This window comes from Furipterus horrens, unplaced genomic scaffold, assembly GCF_987537825.1.
Source record: "Furipterus horrens unplaced genomic scaffold, mFurHor1.1.pri manual_scaffold_2, whole genome shotgun sequence".
Taxonomy (NCBI): domain Eukaryota; kingdom Metazoa; phylum Chordata; class Mammalia; order Chiroptera; family Furipteridae; genus Furipterus; species Furipterus horrens.
Window position 1 is genome coordinate 12220924 of NW_028327172.1, and position 15408 is coordinate 12236331.

Genomic DNA, 15408 nt, shown 5'->3' on the forward strand with positions numbered 1-15408 from the left:
ACCTGATACTGTTAACTGAGGACCAAGTTTGGGATGTTGAATTGATACAACATTTATAGTGAGGAGCCCTTTGAGGTTGTCACAGCCGGACTTACTGTTAATGATTTAAAAAGGGAATAACCTGCACATTTACACAATGCCAGAGCACACTGTGAGGCTTTGCCAAAAGAAATGGTAATTTATAATGGTGGGATTGGCAAGTAACTAAAGGTCAGATAAAGCTAAATGAGCTTTGCTCTAGATTAAGAATTTCAAGTCTGGAAAAAACTTTAGACCAAGTTGATTCCAGGTATATTGAATGATTTTGTTGTTGCCACAGTTATGTGATAATACTAAACATTCTTTCTGAGATAGTAGTGAAAAGGTTCCCCATTATCCACTTCCTTTTTCATACCCCAGTAATGGCAAATCCAAGGATTGGGGGACATGGGGATCAATGACTTTAAAACAGGTAGACAGTTTAGATGACTGAAGGAAGAAAATTTATGTTAGTCTATAATCATATTTGAACGTTAGTAAGCCCTAGATAAGAGAAGGAAAATTTTCGCCTGAGTCAAATACTCTGAAATACGGGGATAGAGAACTTCTTGCAGTTTCTTTTAGGACAGCAGTGGGAATCTCAGCCCCAGCATGTTTAACCTGACCAAGTTTACTGGTGATTCTCAAAGACCATTATTTGTCCTCCTTTCATGTTATTTATTCCTACTCGGATCTCTTTATTGCAGAAAGTGTCATACTTTGTTTGTTGGTATTTTCACACTTTCCCTTTGAATACAAAATAGGTTTTTTGGAGGGGAAAGTATTCTTCCTTGAAGAAAACTGGAGGATTTATTTAAACATTTAATATTTTTACTTGGAACACTTAAGAGTTTGATGATTATCCAGCTCTTCAGTAGGAGGATGATTGTTACCTCATTACTGGTAGTTCCATTTCTTTTTTCTCTTAAGAGTTCACCCTCCACACAGTATGTATAGGGCAGAGCCTCTGTGGGACATCTCGGCATTCAGATCCTTAGCTTTCCTCTGGATACCCCCCAAAAGACATGGCTGAGGGTGTATTTGTAGCTAATAATTGTGCCAGGAATTTTGTTGCTGTGGTTGTTGTTGTGGCACGTGTCTTGTGTATTTCTGATCCTTATCTAGACCAAAACCTTTCTTTAGGAATTTTTTAAAAATCAATGATGCATAGTTTGATAATTTAGAGAATTCCTATCCTATACTGAAATTTAACAGTTGGCATTACCTAGTGCTGAAATTGTGCCCCTACATGAAAAATCTTTATTTATCATCAGCGTCAACATTATTTCTGTTTCTATCACCAATAATATTGTAATTTTTCCCATTAGTTAGGGTAGTTTATGAACTGAGGATTGAGTATATTTATGGTTACTTTTCAGAATCAGTTCTAAAAAAAAATTTCATTTTCCTCTTGAAACTTTTTTAACATTCTTTTCTAGTTTGATTGACTTGAGAATTTAACCAATAATGGTTGATTTCTGCTGGAAGGTTTTGTTTTGTTTTGCTTTTGTATTTAGTAGATAGAGAAACAACTTGAGTATTAACTTCTGTATGTTGGAAATAGAGGATTCTTGATTCATCCTTGCAAAATGCATGGGAACAGGGGCTCAAGTGGGTAATGAAAGTTCTGTAAGTTGAGACTTTTAAGAAATAGGTCTTGGGCTCTCATGATGCTGGCCAATGCATCTGTGCATCCATCGCTGTATAAAGATAGCTATATGAAGATGATTTGGCCTCAGGTGTGCCAAATGCAGCACAGTGTTTCATAACATAGACTTTTGAGTTTCAGAGTGTCAGCTGGCCTGCTTGGGAATTTCATTTGATGGCTGGCTAGAAGAACACTACCTCCAGTGACAGGTATTTAAGAGGCAGCCTTAGTTCCTATAGCAGTTGCCTGCAGGATCACCTTTGGCTGGAGTCCTCAATTTACTGAGTACTTGCCCAGGCACTTTGCCAGGGGTAATGAAAGATCAGGCAGCAATACGTTTGTGAATATTTTTCCTACCATTTGGAAATAGTTTTTATTTCCATTCTCAATCAGTTTATTAGGTTTTCATTTTTTTAAAAATACATGCTTTTTTTCTTTTTTTTGTTTAAACATTATAGAAGTTAAGGTCCCCAGGAATCCTTAGATTGCTGTGTTTCCTGTAGTTTTTTGTTCTGATTACAGAAATATATGTTTATATACACATTAGTATGTACACACTATTATTTAATCCCCCCCCCTTAAAATATTAGAGAGCTTTCCTTGTGTGTGTATAGGGATAATTTATTCTTTTTAATAACTACATGGTATTTCTTTGTATTGATATAGTTTATTTAACCTGCTGATGGGCAGGCATTTGGGGCATTTCCCAGTTTTTCACTAATTCTATCTAATTCTGTATCTTTATCTGTATATACATATATATATCTGTATTCTTGTGTGTTTCTGTAGGATAAGATTTCTAGTGAAATTGTTGAGTCAAAGTGTGTGCTTCAGGCAGGTTTTAAGTCTGGAAATTTCTTAGTAATCCACTTAATATTATCATATAGAACATTCTTCTGTTACTGTTTATCTCTCACAGTCTCAGTTAACAGCCTCAAATTATATAACAGTGTTGTGAAAGGTGGAGGGAAAACCTGAGAAAGAAGGGGATGTGGCAAGTTGTATCAGAGCCTAGATCTTTTCATGGGGCATGATGACACTAAGCAGTTAGAAAGAATACAGGTCTAGATGATTTACTGAGAAAGTCCTAGTAAGTTGCCTTCTGTTATTGCTCAGTCCCCATGTAGCCTCTGATGCTCTGTTGTAAGAAATAGAAAAATTATGTTTTTTTCCTTTTAGGTTTTTCTGTTTTCCCAAGTATATTTTACTGTCTCTATCCTGAATATCTTCTCTGTTACCAATATCTATGAATAATTTGTAAAGGAGAGAGAAGAGGCTCAAAGAGGTAGTTTTAAGGAACTAAAACAAATCTGGAGGATATCTGTTTGTTGGAGAGAAAGGAAGCCTGGTGAAGATGATGCCTTCAGGTGCCTTCTTTAGGTTTACTGCCTCCTGGCCTGTTTTCTCATCTAGAAAACAAAAGAAGAGATGACTTGTAGATGATTGCTTTGGGCCCTTCCTTTCTTATATTTTGAATATGGACAATTGAGGAAAAGCTATGAGTCTGTAAAGGGCACCCTGAGACGCTAGATGAGGTCCCTTAAGAAACTAAAAAGCCCAGTGTTACTTGCTTGGGAGGGGGCAGCCGTTGATCAGATGAGAACTGATTGAACAGTCCCTTCGCCTTATCTCAGAACAGAAACACTGGTGGTAATCTGATAAGCAAGTCGTACAGTACAAACCTCCTGGTGAGTTAAATGCCCTTTATTTTTCATGTCCTGGAGTTCGCCCTCAGCAGGGAGATGCCACGGGAGAACTGAACTCACTGCCTTTCAGTTTTCCCCACATTAGTGCTAGTTTGTGTTTGTCCATCTCTGTCTCTCTCAGATTATCTCCTGCTGCATACTACGCTCAGAGGATGATCCAGTATCTCTCACGGAGAGACAGTATTCGCCAGCGCTCCATGCGCTACCAACAGAACCGGCTGCGTTCTTCCACCTCCTCCTCTTCCTCAGACAACCAGGGTCCATCAGTAGAGGGAACCGACTTGGAGTTTGAGGACTTTGAGTAAGTACACACACTCAGCTTGCTTTCCTCCCTCTGCTCCCAGGCTGTGAGTGCTTACAAACTGGCCGCTGCCTGAGCAGCATTCTTGCTTCAAATCCCAAAGTTACTATTGATGAGTGAGAGGGATGGGGTGAGGGTTGAGAGTTAAGATGCCCAGGGCACTCTCACCTCTGGCAGTTGCATTGCTGAATCACTGGAGTGGTGGGAAGAGACAGCCCACTGGGCCCCAGGCCAGACTGGGAGGAGAGGGCTGCTGCTCTTCAGGCAACATGTTTATTTCCCCTTTGCCTGAATAGTGACTGTGGAAATGCATCTCCCGGACTGTCTTCACAACAAGAAAGCAGGAGGCTTGGTTTTTTTTTTCTCTTAAGCAGAGTAGGTATTGAGAGGTTAAAAAGAAAATACCTGGATTTTCCTAAAAGTTAAGTTCTCTTAGAATTCCTTGATCACACCGATACTTTGAGGTTTTACTCCACTGCCTAAAGGTTCTCATTCTCCCTCCACGTCCCCTCCACGTGCCACCCTCCCTCCGCCCCCCCAGTAAGGATCCTTTGAAAGTTGCCTGTTAGATTAATGTGGTGGGTTGAAAGGTGATTCCTTTCTCTTCTGGACTTTTTAGTTGTTGGTTGGGGGATGGGGTGAGCTAAAGGAGCAGGGTCAGCCCCAGGCTCCAGAACTGAAGCTTCCCAGTCTGACTCTGGGTTTTGCCTTTTCCAGCCTGCTACTCCTGACCTTTTCTAGCCATTCATTGTGTTTCTTTACATTCTGAAACTGAGCTTTTCTGGCTTGTATCAGATTGGACATTTGGCATTTGTTTTGATTCCTGTATTTTGATATTCTCAAACATGTAAAACAAGAGAGAGAAGTGTTTTTTTTTTCTCCTCTTTACTGGCAGTATTGGAATAGGACAGCCTGTCAGTCATTTTCCTTTCTTCCTCTCCATCTTGATGTAGGCTGGTCAGGTCTGGGATCTTGAGAGTTCTCGCCTCCTCTCAATCTTCCTTTCCCGTGAGGTGAATGGAGAGTTAGTTACCCAGGCACCATCTTGCAACAGAGCTTTAGAACGTGTTTGAGAAATCTCTTTGCCAGAAAGAACTAAAAAGGGTGGGAACACCCTTTCTGTCAGTTTACCTTCCTGATGCGATCCATAAAAGCACACTACACTAGCAATTGAGTACTTGGAAGCAGAAGGCAGACTGAATGGGAGGCTCATTAGTCTGAGGAAGATGTAAATGTGAAAGAAACTCAGGGATGCTCTGAAGCACGGTGGCGTGGCAAATGACACAGGCATGGTGGCCCTCTGTCATCAACCGCGAGAGAAGAGCTCAGCTGCGCTCTGACTCGGCACGCGGCATTCTCCCGGCCGTCCACTCTGGGGGAAGGTGGGTGCATATACTGGCAGCAAGGGAAAGTGTCTTCAGTCCCTTAGCCAGGCAGACACCAGTAGAGAGACACGTTCCCCTGTAGGTGTGATTATTTTTCCTCACCGGGGTCTGTCTATTCGGCGCGGCAGCTCCGGTGCACAGCCGAGGCTGCCGGGACTCAGCGCTGCGCGCAAGCCTCAGCGACCCTGCGGAGCCCTGGGAGCCGGCGCAGGTTGCCGGCCCCCTCCGCGCACGCTTGGAAGGCTCCGTGTACCTCTTCGCGGTGGGGGGACGAGGGGCTCATGTCTTTGAGCTGTATCTTGCCTCGTGACTTGTCCGTCACAATGGAGTTCTGGGTTAGTTTAAAATGTTCTGTTCTCATCTTACCTTCGCTTTCTTCTGCTACCACCTCCTCCCTTTCCCCTTCCTTCCCCCTCGATTTTCCATGTCAGACTGCCTCCTCCTCGTGCTCCCCACAGCCCACCCGTGCTCTCACCTGCCCTCGGCTTCCGCACGACCTGAATTTCCATTGCCTTCTTCACCTTCCGTGCGCTGACTGCCTTACCGTGGTTGTTTTCGGGGTCTTGATTGTCCCCTGGTTAGTAACAATGGGCAGGTTTCCCTAATGCCCCTCTGAAAGCCTCTCTCTTGGGTGTTTGCCTTTCTTTTTGGGTTGATGCAGACTGTGAGCTTGTTTTTAACAGCAGCTGTGGATTGGTCGCCTCAGTATCGGTGGCCCAGATCTTCTGGTGGAGGACGTCGCTGGCTGGCCGATGCTCATTTACCGCCCAGTCATTTTATCTCTGCATCCTTCCATGCCCTCTTACCCCCACCACCCCAGTTGCAGACTGAGTGCTGCTTGTGGTTGCTCCTCTTCTCTTAATATATAAGTGCTGTAGGAGGGAGAGAGTGAGAAATTTGGGAATGTGCTAGCCCACTTTAATTTCTCTGCCCCAGTCCTTGTCCTTAGCTTTAATAGCTAGAAGGAAAGTTAGAGGCACTTATAGTCATAATTTATGGTTCTTTCAGGTGCGTTAGACATGGCCTGAAATCTTGCTAACACACTTAGGGTACCATTAAAAGAAACTGTTCTTTTGGGTTTCCTCACCTTCACAACGAATCATGCTTCTGACTATGCCACCCACTTTTGACTTCTTCAGTTTGCTTCCATCTGCTCAGGCTTAGATCATTTTGCTCTCTCTAGCTCCTCCCATCCAGGTGAATAGAGTCCCCGTAAAATGAAGCAGGGGGAGCCCTTACCCAGACCCATCATTTTGATTCTCATCCATCGTCTGTTGAATGAAAAGTATCAGCTATAATTTTTATATGTATACTAATTTATAACATACAAAACATTTGTAGTTCATATGTTAATATATAATATATACTTTTAAAAATCTTGTTTAATCCTTATAATAACACAATGAGATGTTTACTTCATTGTGTTATTCTTAATGAGGACACTGAGACTTCACCAAAATCAGGTATGCCTGTATTAGAGGGCAGGAGCAGGCATGTTTAGTATCTTGACCATTATTATCCTGCAGATTTAAAAACCTTTAAAAGGGATATACAGCCACATTTGAGCCCTTGCCCATGAGCTTGCTGTGGAATAAGACTGTCTAGATTTATCTGTAGGGAAGATAGCTTTAAAGGTTGGTCAGCGTCAGGTTAAATTTTCTGTTCTTTTGTGGCTGGATTAGTGACCATCTTCTCAGGCAGGCGTCTCCTGCCGTTTATCTCTGTCTGCCATAGGGATTGAGACTGCAAGGTCCCTGTGTTTGTCAGAATGCAGGCCTGTCAGCAGGTCTCTCCTCCGCCCCCAGCATCCACCTTTGCATCAAGGTCTTCACAAGCAGGGTGAAGGGGTGTCCCCTGTGACATTGCTGTCTGCCTGCTAGAATGTAGACAACAACTAAGCATAAAGAAAATTCCTGTTTTCATTTTTACTGCCCCTTTGGAAAGCGGGAAGGGAGGCTTTTATGAAGCCCAAGGCTATGTCCCAGTAGTTGCTAAAGCTTGCAAAAGAAGTGGTGTATGTGACTTTATGACTATCGGTCCAGCTGCCGTCACCCCCTTCCACATTTTGTCTGTTATTCTGAGTGTGCTTATGATCCCAGAATCATTCCTAGCTCACGCTGCTGCTCTTCCTGACGTTTTGTAACCCTTGCCTTCCAACGCAAAGGGGATACTCTAACTTGTGACAATAAGAACCACAGAAGCTTAAGGTTAGATCAGTCACAAATATTTCCACCACACGAACCAGCTACTAGGTAATTATATTCAAATTCCTAAAAAATTTTTTTTAATTTACAGTTGACATTCTCAACTTCTTAAAATTTGTTGCTAGCACAAAAGAGAACGAGTCCTTCATTCACAGTTGTGACACTAGGCTGTACTCTTGAAAAACCTCTCAGTGAGAATTTCAGCCTCGTGATGAAGTCTCTTTAGGTCTATTACATGTATTTTCTTAATTCTTCTAATTTATCTGCTCGTATTTGACTCCCTTTACCCGGAAATCCATATTGTGCTTTAATGTGCAAAAACAGTTCTCTTGAGTATGATAGCCATTTTTGAGTGCCTGAAATGGGTTCCTGTTGCTCAGTTTGGCATGCTGCAGTACCACATACACATGTACAAAGGAGCATCATGCAACCAGAGTGTCTCCTCTTACGGTCCCCTTGTAGACACTTTCTGGCAAAGAAGTCATTAAAAGGTCTTAGTATATGATGTAGTTGAGTTCTGAAGGCTGTCACTCAGCTCTACCATTTGATTGGGTGCTTTTAGTTCAGAATTTAATACGCTCCATCTGCCCTCTTTTTAAAAAAAATTTTTATTTATTTTCAGAGAGAGCAGAGGGGAGGGCAAAAGAGAGGGACAGAAACATCGATCGGTTGCCTCTTGTACGTGCCCTGACTGGGAACCGAACCAGCAACCTTTTGATTTACGGGATGACACCCAACCAACTGACCCACACTTGTCAGGCCTCCATTTGCCCTTTTGACATAACTGAAATTTAGTTGAACCATGGCAAAGAAAATATGCTAGAAATCAGGTCATACTATTCTTTTATCCTCTGTCAACAAAATCTGACATCTGTGTGAGACTCATGTTTCAAGATCTCGTGGCTAGAAATTCCAATAGAGCCATGTGTCTGTCCTTGGTAGTACTTGCTCCTGCTCTTTCTTCTGTACCCAGGATGTCCAGGACCCCCATGGGAGTCAGTGACTGCTCATAGCAAATACATAACTTATAGCCAAGAAATGGAAGAGTAAATCTTCAGAGGGAGATGTAGTCTACTTTATTTTGAAATGAAGTTGTCTTTGTCTCTTCCTGTGGCTTACAAACCATAAACTCTTTAATATTAGAAGTACAAGAGAAACTTTAAGGAAACACACTGTAAAGTTACTATTCGCTTTACCCACTAGAACCTGTTAAAACGATCAAGAATCGGGCAACCAACTACTCATTGAGTGGTGCTGTTGTACAGAAGTAGTTCTTAAAGTGGGATGAGATAAGAGTTTTTAATAATTCCATTTACTTGATTTTTTTGTGGTAACTTATTATTTTTACACAGACTTAAAAGAGAAAGGTTTAAGTCTTAAAATAAGACCTTCCTCTGGGTTTACTCAGGAGAAAGGCAAATAAATGCACAGTCATAGAAACATGAAACAGCATGGAGCAGTTCAGAAATTCCTTTGTTGATAAGCATGGCTAGACTACAAAGTTGAAGATATGTGGCAGATGAGCCCCAAGAGTTAACATGGCACCAGATCTTAGAGACTCTTTGTGCCTTGCAAGGGAGGTGAACTTTATTCCATAAGTGAGAGGGAGTCATTGAAGAGTTTTAAGCTATGGGAAAACATGATCGAAGTTTTACATAAATGTCTCACAACATAGACTGAAATAAGACACCACTGAAGTACAGGAAAGCATGGTATGAAGGGGGAATATTTGGGGAGATGTGAGATGTGAGGAAGCTTCATGGATTTCAGCTGGTTGTGAAGACTGCATAGGGCTTTGATGAATTGATGTGGAGGAGGGGTAAGGAAGGAGATTCTAGACAAAGCGGGGAGCTTAAACTAAACAAAAGCCCAGTGACAGTAGATTTACAGCATTTATTTGGGGACCCCGAATAGATCTGTAGTTAGAGCTATGGACTGTTTACAGTAGGAGAGAGAAGACCAGAAAAGCCTAAACTGTGGAGGGCCTGGGATACCTGGCAGAGAAGCTTTTACTTCATTTTCGTTTGGGGACAGCCATTATTCAATATGTATGTTAGGCTCACTGGCAGCACCGGCTGGGGTGACCTAAAGTGACAAGTGTATGGATGCAGGAAAACCAATTTGAAAGCTGTGGGCAAAGTGCGGGTGAGAACACGGGGTCTGAATGGTCAGTATTGTAGGAGGCCATGGTGTCTGTGAGTGTTCCAGTGGCAGTGAGCTGCCGCAGAGCTCAGCCATCTCACTTCCTTTTTTTCCAGATAAAATGCCCCACGTCTTTTCTAACTCTTAACTGGAATCAGTTTTGAACTAAGTTTATAAAATAACAAGTGACCCTCGTACAGCTGTCTTTGGAATGGGGATCACTGTCAGTGCCCGCTGGCCCCCACAGCCTGGCAACTACTCTCTAAGGAATAGCTCTGGGTTCTGGTTTTGGCTGAGCTTGTGATTTGTCATTTGTCCTTGGGCAGGTCCCTTGCCCACCCTAGGCCTCAATGTCTGATCTGTAAAGTGAGGTTTTTATTTCTGAATTTTCTTTTAGCACTAAAATTCTTGGATCTTTGTGGGAGTTAACTGCCTTGGAAGAATTTCCCTTGTACTCAGCAGAAGTAGAATAATAAAAGTCTCAGAAAAGTGAGGGAGACTTCATGAGGCTTAGAAATAGGATATCTGGTACCTATAGAGCCCCAAAATATATATATAATACATACCTACCTGAACTCTAGCTCTTTACTCCGGATTTTGAGCCTCCTAAATATAATATTGCTCAGCAACTTTAGAATTAGTATACCTTTTGCACAAGTAAATATATACATATATGAATATTTATTGTGAGGAATGCAGAAGAGAAATGAAATGGACAATGTCTGGATTGTGCTTGGCTTAGAATGGGAAAATATGGAAGGAAAATATTAACCACTCAGGATAGCAGAGGGAGAAAAGAGAAAATAACCACTTAGAGATACATTTATTTTTTTAACATAAAATGAACAATAGAAATATGGATTTTCATAATGTATGCAGATGAAATTAAAGGTAGAATAAGCAAGGAGAGGAATTTGTAAATGGTAATTATCTGTTATATCACTATTCCTTGGAAAAAATTAAGGCTTTGCAGTTCCAAGAGACCTATGCTATTAGATATTCTCTGTGAATGTTACCAGCGGGGCCTGTGCCTTGCCCTCTGAAATCTAAGCCCTCATGTGTACGCACAGTTTGGCAGAAGATACGGGGGCCTCAGTTCCTGACAGCACCCAAATAAAGACTTCACCAAGATCACTGTGCTGTCCAGGGACAGGAATACCCGCTAGGCCTCCTGTTGTCTGGAGATTTGAGGAGGACCAGAAAAACACAGGGAAACAAGTATTTTTGTTGATAGGCTAATTTTCAGCAAAGTCATCTATATAGTATTGTCAAGAGGACAATGGCCTTTTGAGCTCTTTGCTGCAAGAACTTTATTTATAAAGGCCCGAGTCAGAACCATTTGTCACTGAGGAGTAACAACAACCTGACTATCTGGTCAGGACTCAGACAGCAGTCTGTAGGTGTGTTTTTCATTCCTTTAAATTATAGCCTCTCTCAGACATTTAGCAAGAGTTGCTGCTGTGCTTCTCCCTTGTTCCAGAGACGTATTTTCTTGTATTCGGCACTTGCTTGATTGTTTGAAAGGTGTTTTTAACTTATAAAATCTTCTACAAGAAAGTCTTATTTTTTTTCCCCTCTCTTCCCCAAATACCCCTCTGAGAGATAATTAGAGATGCATAGAGTTCGACAACTGGGAAAGCCATTAATAACTTAGCCAGCATCCATCCTGCTGGCTTTTAAAGGCATTTTCTAGCTTCTGGCTGATGAAATTGAAGAGGATTTCTCTGGTGTTTCCCTGCAAACTATTCTGGTGAGAAAGAGTTCTGCAATGGAGGAGCAGTGCCAACATATCTGTATTCTGTGGCCTTCACCGTTTTTGTTTTTGTTTTTGTTTTTGTTTTTAAGCCCGTCTTGAAAAGGGTGTGAGCTACGTTAGGCCTCAGTACTCAGCACCTTCCACTGTCCCTAGGATAGACCCTCTGTGGGTCTTTTCCTCTTTCCCACTGTCCATTTGTAAAACATCTTCCAATTTACTCACTCGTCCCTATAATTTTGCCTCCATCTCATGGAGCCATGCTTCATGTTGATCTTGTAGCAGCTCTGAAGTGAGTGGCAGTGTAATTTTCTGAAAACCACATTATATTAAGTACTGTTTTCTCAGAACTCTTACCACTCTTCCTTTCCCCTCCCTCTAAGCCACACCCTTCCTTGCAAGTAAAATATGTGTTGAAGTTTGTTTCCCCATCTCACCTCCTCGTTATTTCTGAACCCTCCCTTCTTTCTAGACTACAGAACCTAAAATCATTAGTTGCTCTTTTTACCTTTAGGTTATTAGGAGCTGTGCCTTCAAGTCAGAGAGTTTTGTGTGCCAGCATTAAAATCCAGGACCTTTTCCCTCTTCTGGCCTAGTTTGTTCTTTAGTTGGGTATTCTGACCTTTGCCACCTTACCCATTCCTGTTTTCAAGGTTTGTCCTGGTCAGTACATGTTTGAGCTGTTTTTGTTAGGGGCTATTTTCTCCTAGATGTCTTTGTTTTTCTCCTATAGACAGCATCTCATTTGTGTGTTCACCATATTTCACGTTTTTCTAACCATTTTGGGTCCCATTCTGTTATTTCTCTTTTTTTGCTAGAATTCTCAACACTGTCCCTTTGAAAGCATTACTATATTTTATTGAGATGCTGTTTAGGTCCTCTTCCATCATTAGTTAAGATGTTAAGCTGAAGATCAACAAATACACCTCCACTCACTTAATATATTACCTCTTTTATGATGCCTAATGTAACCATCAGTCTAGGACATTGCTTGTAACTGAGCCAGCTGATCGCATTCTTACTCTCTCTCTCTCTCTCTCTCTCTCTCTCTCACACACACACACACACACACACACCATACCACACCACCCCCCCTCTCCAGTAATCTCTAAATACTGTAAAGCCATTACTTCTGGCCATGTTTTGCGTCCCTCCTCCCCCTTTTTGTAATGGAGGAAGATACTGAACCAGAAAGGAATTGGTTGTTTTTAGTTTTTAATAACAATAAAAAGAGACTTGTGAAATGTGTCGTGGGAGCCCAGATTTTCCCCCAGCTCTGGTGTTTGTCCATTTTTCTTTGTCTTCTAGTGTCCTTTCATCAACCTCTATGTTATGACGGGCACTGGCTTCTCCTTCTCTGCCCTTCGTCTATCCTAACACCAGAGAGAGTACTCTTTGTTGCCCAGAGAGAGAGGACTCTGGACCTTGCAGAAGTGAATTGTCAGCTCCACAATGTGAGGGCCAGCTCTCCCTCATAGCTATAGAATAAAGTAATGGATTTGTCCCATGGTACTTCTTTCTATAATATAGTTTTCAACCTTAATAAGGCTTAGGATCTTTCTCTACTTCGAAATATTTTCTAACTCCTCGCATGATAATTAGTTGTACTTTTAGTGCCCATTGGTAAGTAAATTATACTATTATGAAAACATGTATTTTTGTACTTTTTTAAAAAAGATTTTGTTTATTTTTAGAGAGAGGAGAAGGGAGGGAGAAAGGGAGAGAAATACCAATGTATGGTTGCCTCTCGTTCGCCCCCAAACAGGGACCTGCCCCACAACCCAGGCATGTGCCCTGACTGGGAATCGAACTGGCAATCCTTTGGCTCACAGGCCGGTGCTCAATCCACTGAGCCACACCAGCCAGGGCTCATTTGTACTTCTAAATGAATTGGTACTTTGATCATAACCTGACTCTACATATATTTGAAAAATAATATATGTAATTTGAGAGCTATCTTATTTGTTTGATATTCAGCTATTATTTGTGTACATGTGGCTAGCAAGACCTTATAATAATTTGTGGGCTTCCCAAAGCCTCAATGTACTGGTCGGGAACTTCTGATCTCATTCTTTTTAGTCCCCTTTTAAATCATTACACACCCACTCCTCTCTCCCCCCCTCTCTCTCTCTCTCTCTCTCTCTCTCTCTCTCCCTCTCTCCTCTCTCCTTCCCTGTTCATTCATCTGTAGAGTTTCAAGTCAAAGGAATATATGTTAGGGAGAACTATAGAATGTTTCTCTTTTTGGAAAATAAAAACAAAGTACTGACTTTTAATAGTTCAGCTTCCAATATCCCTGGTATTGATTTTTCTTTAAATGCTCAGCATCTAATTCCACCAAGACAAACCTTCCTAGTCTTTTGTTTCTGGCTTGTAAAGCTCCCAGAGTGTTGTCTTAATTTTGGTTCCAGGGCCAGTTTGAAGATTATGTTACTAAACTGAAGATAATCCAAAAGGAGAATTAAGAAAATAGCTCAAAATCATGCTCTCAGAAGTTCATTTATTTTGTGGAGTTGTTTAAGCAACTAATTAACTTCTCGGTCCAGCCAGTGCCCTTTGGCTTATTGTTCCTTTGATACATTGGAAACTTCAGCCACCTGAAGTCTCTGCCCTCTTTTGTTGTAGGAGGCAGTGAAGTGTAGGAAGGGCTTCAGGGTCAAATATATCTTCCTTGAATTCTGCCTCAGCCACTTACTAGATGTGTGATCTTGGGCATTTGCCTCTCTGGTGCTTAAGTTCCTTGTCTGTAAAACAGAGCTAATAATACTTCATGGGATAGCTAGAAGTATTAAATGGGATAACATAGTAATAATCTTTGGACTAGAACTTAGTAGATATTTAATAAATGGTGATTATTACAGACCTTAAAGAAAACACGTAGATTTTTTTGTTTTTGCTGAACTGACCTGACTTAGGTTTATGTTGTCTAATAGTCTTCGTCATTGTCAATTTTTCAGTCTCTAAAAGAAGGGACTGCTTAGTGTTGTTCTTCCATTTATCATAGATTTTTCCACATAAGGTCCTAAGCAGATTCATTGAAAGATAACCATTTGCTGGATGAAATTGATGAGGGAATTCTTCCTTCAAGATCTCCAAAAGCCAAAGTTTCTCTGTATCATTCAATTTAGAAAAAAGTACCCATCCCAGATCCCTTAGAAGATCTAAACCTGGCTTCAATTTCAGAAGTTGCAGAGTTCAGAGACCACATTAACTCAAGAACAATCTTCCTCCTTCTTACTGAACTGTTTAGTCAATGCTCTGAATCTTTTAGTTGAGGTACTCCAGAAACACTGTACAGGAATGTGCCACCCAAATTAGTAAGCAAACAGATCACTGATTTCTCTGGGGTCTTCGCCTAGGTGTAGGAATTTAGTTTGGAGGATGTTTGTCTTCAGGGTTGGTGGCTGATTCTGCTTTAGTGACTCTTCTATGTGCGGTCTTTTTGTTTTCTCCAGGGACAACGGTGACAGGTCTAGGCACCGAGCTCCGCGCAATGCCCGGATGTCTGCACCTTCGCTTGGACGCTTTGTCCCAAGGTAAGAACTGGGCATTCAGCCTTTATGAGAGACTTATGAGGGGGTCTCTATGGAAGCCTGGGATTTAGTTTTTAAACCTGCTTTTTGGTCTTTGGATTGTCCATATCTGGAATTATTTCCTAGCGAGCCTATGATCCAGCCCTGCCACCTAAAGACTGACAGGAGGTGACTGACCACAGTAAAAGGAGATAGAATGGTGGTTTTGGGAGCTTCCTGTTCAAGAATAGAAGCCCTGGGAAACTTTAGAAGAAAGATCAAGAAGTACAAATCTGTGAATGTACAAATCCTAGGAATTTTTACTCCGCTCTGGGCTTCTGTGGATTCCTAGGCCTAGTTGGATCCCTTATCCTTGATTCTCGAGGGTAGGTGCATAGTATATCTATCTCCCTTGTTTTATGGTCGTCTTTAGTGGGATTTTCACACGTGATTCCTTCTTATAGGCGTTTCCTGCTGCCTGAGTACTTGCCTTACGCTGGGATTTTTCATGAACGTGGACAGCCTGGCTTGGCTACTCACTCTTCTGTTAACAGGGTCCTGGCAGGTAAGGAAATGTTTCTTTGCACTATGAAAATTTGAAGGTGCAGGGAGCCAGATAAAGCTTCCTCCTCCCTTTACTTACGTTGATGTGACGGCATCTTGCCATCTGGCTGAAAACTCTGTTTTTGAGGTCTTGTACTCAGTTTCTTACTTCAAAGCAGGAAGCTGCAAGATTGAA

At 41.7% G+C, this 15408-nt stretch overlaps 1 protein-coding gene across 6 annotated transcripts in view; it reads left to right on the forward strand.

Annotated features, from left to right (window-relative positions):
* AMBRA1 (autophagy and beclin 1 regulator 1) overlaps positions 1 to 15408 on the forward strand; it is a 170488-nt gene that overhangs the window by 72457 nt on the left and 82623 nt on the right. For 5 of the 6 annotated variants that reach the window (XM_090261960.1, XM_090261914.1, XM_090261923.1 and 2 more), the window contains 3 exons: positions 3494 to 3673; positions 14613 to 14693; positions 15134 to 15234. In XM_090261960.1, coding sequence (XP_090118086.1) covers positions 3494 to 3673; positions 14613 to 14693; positions 15134 to 15234 — 362 coding nt within the window. The remainder of the gene's footprint in view (positions 1 to 3493; positions 3674 to 14612; positions 14694 to 15133; positions 15235 to 15408) is intronic. The other variant, XM_090261950.1, reaches the window with a different exon arrangement.